The sequence below is a fragment of the Myotis brandtii genome, unplaced genomic scaffold (genome assembly GCF_000412655.1).
Source record: "Myotis brandtii unplaced genomic scaffold, ASM41265v1 scaffold416, whole genome shotgun sequence".
Taxonomy (NCBI): Eukaryota; Metazoa; Chordata; class Mammalia; order Chiroptera; family Vespertilionidae; genus Myotis; species Myotis brandtii.
The window spans coordinates 1,626,003-1,636,067 of NW_005365989.1; the positions used below are offsets into that span (position 1 = coordinate 1,626,003).

The 10,065-nt window shown below is 38.9% G+C and overlaps 1 protein-coding gene across 6 annotated transcripts in view; it reads left to right on the forward strand.

Moving 5' to 3' along the window:
- The window catches only part of WDR7 (WD repeat domain 7), a 302,241-nt gene that overhangs the window by 62,377 nt on the left and 229,799 nt on the right, over window positions 1-10,065 (forward strand). For all 6 annotated transcript variants that reach the window (XM_005873636.2, XM_005873634.2, XM_005873637.2 and 3 more), the window contains one exon: window positions 455-669. In XM_005873636.2, the coding sequence (XP_005873698.1) occupies window positions 455-669 (215 nt within the window). The remainder of the gene's footprint in view (window positions 1-454; window positions 670-10,065) is intronic.

Below are 10,065 nucleotides of genomic sequence, written 5' to 3' on the forward strand. Positions count from 1 at the left end.
CCGTTTAGTGATTTCCTAGAGAAAGAAAAGCTTCAGGAATTGTTTAAGTAGAATAAACTGGAAAAATAGAAAACTTCGTGTTTTGTTTTGTTTTTATTTAGAGGAAGGTGAAGTCATGGGCTTTGATGTTCGTAGTAGAGTAATGGTGTGGATTGATCGAGGAGACCATCTTGGAAGAGTAGAGAAAGTGGAAAAGCCTGGGGGAGGTCGTTAAAATCTTGGCTCTGAACTTGCCTTTGTTGGGAAGTTGTGGTAGGGGCCTTACGGGAAGGGACACAATAAAGGTAATGCTACATGGGAGATCATTAGAGGAAGGAAATACAAGAAAATGTTTCCGGGAGGCACTGTTAAAACATATTTCTACATAAAAAAGTCCCTGCTTTTTTTTTTTTTTTTTGGTCTTAAACTATTTAAAATTGTATGGTGTGTGTAATATGTGTAATATGTGTTGCAGGTGCATTGGATCGCTGTGTGATGGGGATAACGGCCGTGGAGATACTGAATGCTTGTGATGAAGCGGTTCCTGCCGCAGTTGATTCGCTTAGTCATCCGGCAGTGAACCTGAAACAAGCCGTGACAAGACGGAGCCTTGCTGCTCTGAAGAATATGGCCCATCATAAGCTACAAACCCTTGCAACTAACCTCTTGGCTTCTGAGGCATCTGACAAAGTAAGTTTTGGATGTGGGCTCGTGTGTTTGCCCCCTTTAACTTCATTTAGTAACACAGCTTTGGCATGTCTCAGGGAATAATTTTGGGAGAGGAGCTGGTGAAAAATAATCTTCTGATGGAAATTTAGGCTTAGCCAACATAGTTTTATAGTATTATGAGTATTCGGCATTTTGAAAAGTAAATTATTCTTACCATTAAAAATATTTTAACATGGTTGCTACTGAATTCAGTGATTTCAGTTCCTAAAGTGAGAGGAAATTTTTATTTAAAATATATTTTTATTGATTTCAGAGAGGAAGGAAGAGGGAGAGAGAGATAGAAACATCCATGATGAGAGCGAATCATGGATTGGCTGCCTCCTGCAAATCCCCCACTGGGGATCAAGCCTACAACCTGGGCATGTGCCCCTGACCGGAATCGAACCTTGGACCCTTTAGTTCGCAGGCTGATGCTCTATCCACTGAGCCAAACCGGCCAGGGCTAGAGGAAATGTTTTATATATAATATATCTTCTTGGCTTTCTGACAGTTTTCCTTTTGAAGGATTGAGCACTAGCTAATATCTCTAGGAGAAAAACATAATAATTTAGGTACACAATTAAGATGTCTGTAATTGCAGCTTATCAATGTGTTTTAAAAGTAGGTTTTGATTTTAGTGAAGTTGGGCCATTACTTCTAAGGGATACCAATAAGAAAAAGGGACTGAAGAAAATACTTGAGACTAGGTACAGTGGACTTGCACAAGTGATGGCATTTTAATGTCCGACCCCAGCTCAGTCACACGTTCTTGCTGACACTTAAGATCGAAGCATCTGTTTCTTTTTCAGTTAAAAGAAAATGATCCCACTAAAAGAAGAAACAATCCCAGTTCATTAATTGGTTACTTATCTTTAGTGTTGTTGGGGCTAGCCACTATTTGGTGTGTGGTATTTGTGTTCTCTGGTATTATTAGAACTAGTTTGTCTCTGGTAATGGGGTAATGAAACTTAGAGACAATCCCAATATTTCATCTGAGTCGCAACTTAAAATTCCATCTTTTAAAAAATCTATATATATATATATCTTTAATGGGTTTCAGAGAGGAAGGGAGAGGGAGAGAGAGATAGGAACATCAATGATGAGAGAGAATCATTGATCGGCTGCCTCCCGCACACCCCACACTGGGGAGCGAGCCTGCAACCCACGCATATGCCCTGACTGGGAATTGAACTGTGACCTCCTGGTTCATGGGTTGATGCTCAACCACTGAGCCACGCCGGCTGGGCCACTGCATAAAATTTCTAATTCCATCTAAGTATTCATTAGAATTATTAATGGGTAACACAAATACTTCTATTTTTATTCTCTCTTATTCCTGATTGTCCTTATTTTAAATGGATTGACATATGAATAAATAGTGAAGACAATGAAATGCTGACCTGCAAACTTGAAAATTTGCCCATGAATTAGTGCTAATGACATATGAAATACTATAGGCAGATCCAGTGACCCATGTCCTCCAGTAATTGGCAGTAATATTTGATCATTCTGGATTTTTACAGATATAAATGCTTTATTGGCTTTATTATATTGTATATTTCATAGATTAGAATTATGAAATCCTTCTGCGCTTATTTTCATGTCTTCAGTCCCATGCTCTAAGTTTGAATAGAAATCACAGCCTAAGTGCATTTGCCAGGCCTATAATTTTTTTCAAGGGACCATGTAAATGTCCCTAGGAATTCAGTGTTCATAGCACATTAATGTTCTATATCATTTTAACTTTGAGCAAATTTACAAAACAGTATATTCAAGGGCAAGCATGTATATGTAATTTCCAAATATATTATTTTTCTTGTTGGTATCCCTTAGAAGTAAGAATTTGGAAAAATAACTATATATCTGGAAAATTAAAGAAATAGAAATGGTATGGTAACATTTATGAATGGCTTTTGTAAGTGGTCATGGTCCATTATGTGATTTTTACAATCTTGTTTGTCCCTGTTTTAATAGCGCATTTTATAGTGCAATTAGTGATAAAAGCACCAGATATCAGAGACACTACACTTATGTATTGTAAAATATATTGCTTGTGAACCTCCTCAGTCTTGTAGCAGTGGTAATTGTTGCCTGGCCTACAAGGAAAACAATTATAGGAGGGGGAAAGGCTTAGGAAGCTGAGGCTGCAGGAAGATAATCACTTTATGAAAAATGTATGTTGGCTGGACCATTAGGGATTTCTCTAACTATTTTCTCATGTTGAATTTGAGGCCCCTTCAGAGGTTATTTCTAATCTTAGGAGAAATAAAATCCACCCAAAGTTAAAAAAAAACAAACAACTAAGTTCTTAATGCAGGACTTTCTCTAGGATATGGGAACTAACTTTTTCATGGGTCCCTCAACAGAAAGCCAGATCTCTGCAGGGATACTCTATAGAAGGATCCTGCTTTACCCTTGGTAGGTTGTTGTTAGCAATTGGGCTATTTGGAAGTAAAGATATTTTATGTTGCTAATTATGTTTACTATGGCTTTGCAAACAAAAACGGAGAATTCACTGTCCTATGACTTTTTTCTTTCACTGGAAATTCAAGAAGATACTAAGTAGAATTATCCTTTCTTCCTACATTGAATCTTTGCAAGATGCATGTATTTGAATCCCAGTGTGTTTCTCTTAGGACATGTGTCTTATTTTCCCTTTTATTATAATAACTTATGTACTTATCTAATTCTTCCCACTGAAATACAGCCTCCTTGCAGGCGTGGATTGTGATTCATTTATCTCTGTGTTTCCCCCGGGACATCTGATACCCGCTGTGTAGTGAACCTGCGTTGAATCGGATGATGTGTAACAGGAAGTGTTGCTGGCTTCTGCTTCAGCCTCTTTGTCCCCATCTTCTCCATCCCCTCACAGTTGATTGTCTTGACTTGACAATCAAATCTGTCTCTGTTCATGAGCAGGAGATGTGGATCATTTGTTAATAGCTTTGCTCTCTGTTCGGTTTTGCTTTCTCCTCTTTGGTTTTTTTGAGCAAGGTTGTCCAGGCATAACTCATTCTCCTTCCTTGCCATCACTGTATCGTCAGTGTTCCAACTGGAGTTATCTCAACTATATCCCCTCTTTAATTCCTGTTCCTTGTGGCGCTAGACCAGGGTTGCTCAACCTCAGAACTGCATTGGCATTTTGCATTTTTGATGGGATCCTTCTTTGTTTTTTGTGGGTTTTTTGGGGCGGGGGGGTGGAGAGCTGTCCTGTGTAAGGTAGAATGTCTTCTATCCACTGCTTGACAGTAATATCCCTTCTCCCCAGTGTGACAGTCAGAAATTTTTTCTTATGCTGCCCTGGGGGTCCAAATTGTCTTTAGTTTAAAACCACTGCTTTGGGGGGGGGGAGGTTGATAAATGGTAGGGATTCTATATCTTTTATCTTTATTTTCCCTCCCACTTTTGCTTCTTTAATCCCTTTCCTCTTTGACAATAGTGAAGCTATTCCAACTCTTATTCCCTCAGTCCCCTGTGACAGCATCAGTTCTATTGCATTCTCTTTGTGCTCACACCTTCCTGTTAGACCTTTTCTAAAACACCTCATTTTGTATGGGGTATTTCTTCTTTTCTTGATGTCTGTCTTCCCTATTAGATTCTGAGCTTCTTGAGGATAGGAGGTGAATTCCTCACCTTTTTATTTCTAGTGCTCATTTTAGTATGTGAAGCATAGTAAGTACCCAAGAAATTTAGTGCAAAGTTAGTTTGGAGGTATACATTGGATTCATTGTCTGATCAGCTTGAATGCAAAGCTGAGGACTTAACTCAGTGAATAGTGATGCAATATTGAATAGTCTTTTTTTTCTTCATCAAAGATGCCATTGTATAAAAGTGAGCCACAGCCTGGTTAAAAAATAGTAATACACATGTCTGATGAATATTAATCATTAATATATAAACGAATAATTAAAAGATGAACAACCCAATACTTCAGGTTTTCAAAAACCATAAATTTCCACTTCAGAAAAGATGATCAAATGGCCAATAAGCACATGAAAAAACATTCAATATCATTAGACATCAGGGAAATGCACATTAAAACCATAATGAGATGTCATTTCAAACCTAGTAGAATAACTATTGAATAGCCTTAAAAAGATATTTTTGTTTAAGAAGTATTTTGCCATATCTGACATTTGTATGCAGGACACATAAATATTGATGTAGGAAATGAATTGTGAAACTACTGGGATGATATAGTGAGGGGTACTGGGGACTGGACTAGGATTAGGCAGTGGAAATGTAGAAGAGGGGATGGCTGGTAAGCTATTGTGTAGGTGGAATGAACAGGACTTCACAAATGAGCAAGAGACCCTAGCTGGTTTGGCTCAGTGGATAGAGCATTGGCCTGCAGACTGAAGGGTCCCAGGTTCGATTCCGGTCGAAGGCACATGCGCAGGTTGCAGGCTCGGTCCCCAGTGGGGTTGTGCAGGAGGCAACCAATCAGTGATTCTCTCTCATCAAGGTTATGCAGGAGGCAGCCAATCAGTGATTCTCATCATTGATGTTTCTATCTCTCTCTTCCTTTTTTTCCCTCTCTGAAATCAATAAAAATATATTTAAAAAACAAAACAAAACAGAAAACCTAAATGAGCAAGAGAAGAGAGGAGACATACAAGATGATTTCAGACATCAAAGTCTGGTTGGAGGGAGAATGGTGGAGCTGTTAACAGAAATGAGCAACTCCTGGAATAGGCTTTGAGGCTGATTATAATAGGAGACATTTACCTCTTCTATGCCGTATTGGGAGATGGGGGAGAAAAAAACCTCCAAGAAAGAAGTGACATGATGGTGAGCGAGAGTAGGGATGTGATTTTTCCCCTACACAACTGCTGGGGTATGGAGCCTTATTAGACTGCAGTTCACATTTTGCGATGCCTGCTTTCATTAGATTATTCCAGATATGCTGTCTTCCTTAATTCTCCCTGCAAATACATGAGTTAGTTATTAGTGTCCTCAAATTTGCAAATGACGAACCTAAAAACCAGTTGGTTAGCATAGGGATTGGAAAACATATTGTAGAAAGTGCTTGATAGTAAAAATTCAGGCTTTGTAGACCGTACAGTCTCTCTCTTCTGGATTCAACTCTGCCATTAGAGTGTGACAGGAGCCCTAGACGACATGTCAGTGAATGAGTGTGACTGGCTCCCGGTGAAACTTTATTTATGAAAATAGGCAACGGGCTGGATTTGGCCCCTGGTCATGGTTTAGTGGCCCCTGCAACAGAAGATGGCATTATTGGTAGGAAGGTTGTGGGTACAGTTCCTCCATGGAATAGCCTTTGCTTTATTCTTGAAAAGCAGTTCAAAGGAGTGGTTAAGAGCCTGGGTTCTGGTGACGGGTATATTTGTGTACATCTCTGTAACTGGCTTCCTGTGGGTGACCTTGGGCAAGTAACCTCCAATGGCCTAGGTCACATTTATCATTGAAAATAAATAGTAAAGGAAGCAAAAGTCCAGAGCTGATCAGAGAAATGAAATAACATTAAGACTTGGGGAAGTGAAAAGAGTGTTTGAAGTTAGTCATTGGGGAAGTCAGTGGCCATCCTTAGTAAGAGCTGCTGTGGATGTTGGGTTGGAATTCAGCCTCTGATGAGCTAGAAATGAGTAGGAAATGAAGTGGAGGTAGAGAGGGTGGAGGAAGTTTCCCTGGGAGAAAAGAAGAGTGGTAGCTTCCATGGCTGTAGGGTGAAGAGCAGCTTTTACACTGCATGTAGGAGCTCTCTGGTATTTTTGTTGGTGGAGGGGGTAACTGGTGGAGTCACGTGAGAGGACGTGGTATTGAGAATAGAGTTGGAGAACTCATCCTTACCAGCCATTGTCTCCTTATCATCCATAATTCTGAAAGAGAGGGAGGTGAATATAACCAGTTTATTTGCCATGGGGAGAGGGGAAAAGTAGGCTGTAATATCTCTTAAAAGGGAAGAAGTTGTTTTAATCCCTTGAAGGTAGAGTCATCTTTTTTTAATCCTTTGTAACACCCAGTGTAAGTAGTGTACTGATTAGGAGTTAGAAGATTTGTAATACATAAGTAATTAGTGAATCATAGATAGCATGTGGTGGTGTTTGATGAAGACATCAATGAACGTGTTAAGATGGTCTGAGCATATCAGGGGATCTTTGTGACCCGTTTTTTATAAAATACTTGCCATAAACACTGGTTCTTGGTGAGGAGATCTTTGGGGACGCCAATGGGATTATATTAGTGAAGCTGGGAAGACATTTCTTAGGCCTGGTGTGTGTACTTTTCTCTTCAGTACCTATATCTTAGGCATTGTTATAGCAATCAGAATCACCCTGTTATATATTGAAAAATCACCAGGTAGAAGAAATTGAAAAATGACCAGGATGATTTATCTTTCACCTTACCTCTCTGTTGTCTAATTAGTCAAAAGCCTAAAAACATGAACGAGCAATATTTGCAAAGGTCAGTAGCTTTGTATTCTGTGTAACTAGGTAAGAGAATGGAATTTAGAAGTCAAACATAAGCTACTCTGTGTTTTTTGCTTACAAAAGTCTCTCTGAAAAAAAAATTGGATTGATTGGATTGACTTTATGATTCATTGTAAAAAGGGCACTGTGAAGAACAGACAGGGACAAGCCAAATGACGTTATTTACAGAATACTGGGCCTTGTCTGGTGAGCTCTTTTTGGCTGTAGAAAAATTCCTATGATATGTGTGACCTTTGAAGAATCAATTAAACTCACTTAACATTCTACCCCAAAACTTGAATGAATTTTAATACAAAATATGAATATGCTGATATATATTTATTATATTTATAAGTGTATATATAAATTTACTTTTTGCTTCCTCTAAATGGTTATTAGGATAAAAACTTTATAGCACGCTACTTGTTGTCTAGTCTTGAATAAATAAAGTTAGGAAGCCTTAGTTAAGCTGGCAAATCTTAAGAAAAATTAAAAAAAGTAATAAATTGTGACTAAAGGAGGAAAATGAACTGTTGTGTGTTTTTTTTGCTGTTGTTTTGGTATTGTTTTTGTTTTGTTTGTTTATTTGTTTTTCACAGCCAAAAAAGTAAAGGCTGATTAGTTGAAGAAATGTCTCCAAGGAGAATCAACTTTTATTGAGTGTCTTTGTGATGGGTGATTCCCTGTAATGGGGGATAATAATTAGAAACCACAACTGGATGCTTCATGCACTCATTGCTCCTAGATGTTACAGGAGCTCTAGGTTGCATCAATGTAAAGCTGGCCTACTTGTTGAACCTGTAGCCAAACCCAGTTTGTTCAGATCTTGAAATTTCCAGAGAACTGTGTTTAAGGATGTCTGTTGCATACCCCAAAGCATAAGATGGGCTCAGGTGGAAATGGTCCCAGTCCCAGACACAACCAGGCCCCTCTTGAATTCAGTAGGCTCCATTCCATGTCTGTTTAGACTAAGTATTCGCAGTGAGGTTTGGGTTTTCTTGGGGGTTGAGGGGGTTGTTGTTGTTTACTGAATCCTCTAAATGTTGACCATTTAAGTTGTTTTTAATTTTTTGCTACTCTAAGTCATTCAAGCTAGTCAAGATATATCTTTGCACAAAGCTGTGAATGTTTCCATGAGATGAATTCTTAGAAATGGAATTTCAGGGTATGATGTATTCAAGTCTTGGATCACTCTGTCCCTCTGGTCTAGATGCCAGTACCCTTGTCCTCCTGAGCCGTTCCGAAACATCACTTCCTGTGAGAAGCCTTCAGTCCCCTCCCCAGCACAGTCAGGTGCTTCCACCACTGGGTCCCTATGCTCTGCTGTCTCCTTGGCCCAAGGTGTGGCTTGTGCCTCCTCTTCTGCAAAGAAGCCATCTGCTGCTCAGCAGCCAGGGGATCCTCGGCCCTCATCAGAATGTTATAGTCCTTGAAAACAAGGAAATAGGTCCTTTTCTTTTTTTCATTCTTTTGTCAATTTAAAGACTTTATTTTTTAGAGTACAAGTTTTTATAGTATTTATTTTATAGTGTATATTTGTAGTAGAAAACTTGGAAGAGAATAATAATGAAAATCACTTAGCCCAGCTGGCATGATGCAGTGGTTGAGGGTCGACCTATGAACCAAGAGGTCACAGTTCCATTCTTGGTCAAGGCACATGCCCAGGCCCCAGTGTGAGGTGTGCAGGAGGCAGCTGATCAATGATTCTCATCATTGATGTTTCTATCTTTCTCTCCCTCTCCATTCCTCTCGGAAATAAATAAAAATATATGTTTTTCTAAAACAAAACAAAAAAAAATAATAAAATCACTTACAATCCTTGCCTAACATGATTATTCTGTGATGACTGATTTAGAAACTGCTTTCTTTTCTCCTCTTTACTCTATATTGTAAGCTTTTCTCCTATGTGATTAGATAGCATGAGAAGGCTAGATTTTTATTGGCTACCTAGTATTCATGGGATGGATGTACCATCATTTATTTTATCAAGCTCCTATTGTTGCACACTAATGAACTTTTAACCAGTGTAGAGTTTCTTGTGGTGGAATTAACCACAAGAAAGAGATCCAAAGGACTTTATAATTTACATCAAAGGCAGAGGAAAAGCATACCTCTCCAAGTTGTGTTGCCACTGGAGGGACCTACAGTAACTTTGTTCAAAGCACCAATAAGGACAAAAGGTATTTTTGTTGTTTTTAACCTCAAGGAAGTCCTTGAAAGCCTGACCTTCCTGTGGCTGATCTCCTGTCTTGCACTGGATTGCCACCTTTAACCCTTTCATCTTCAGCAGAGGCTCCGTTCATAGCTTGGAGAAGCAGTCATTGTAGGGCCATCTTTCTTCTCCTTCCCAGTCATATGTGATGCTGGTTTAGGCTAGCATTCATCATAGCCAATTAGTCAGCTCCATTCAGCAAATATCTATTCTGTTGCAAGAGTGGACCTAGCTCTGTGCTGAATGTTAGAAAACATTAAAAAAGCAAAAACAAACTTCAGACCTTTCAGGAATTTTTCTGCCAGAAAATTATAACTTGTAAGCAATTGGAGAGTTGGACCTTTCTACCTTTCTTATGTCACTTAGTAAGAAACAATCACGTGTATACCATAAATATGAGCATAGAAAATATATTACCAAATGGGGGTTGGGGAGACTGGGAGTAAATATAAAAACACATGAAAAATATTAACTTGGTTGCCTTTGAGTGTTAAAAATGAATATTGCCTTTTTATGTGGGATTTAGAGAAATATAATAACTACTAGAGGCCCGGTGCACAAAAATTTGGGGAGACTGGTAAATATAAAAACACATGAAAAATATTAACTTGGTTGCCTTTGAGTGTTAAAAATGAATATTGCCTTTTTATGTGGGATTATTTGAAATATAATAACTACTAGAGGCCCGGTGCACAAAAATTTGTGCACTGGGGGGGGGGGGGGGGGGGGGCCCCC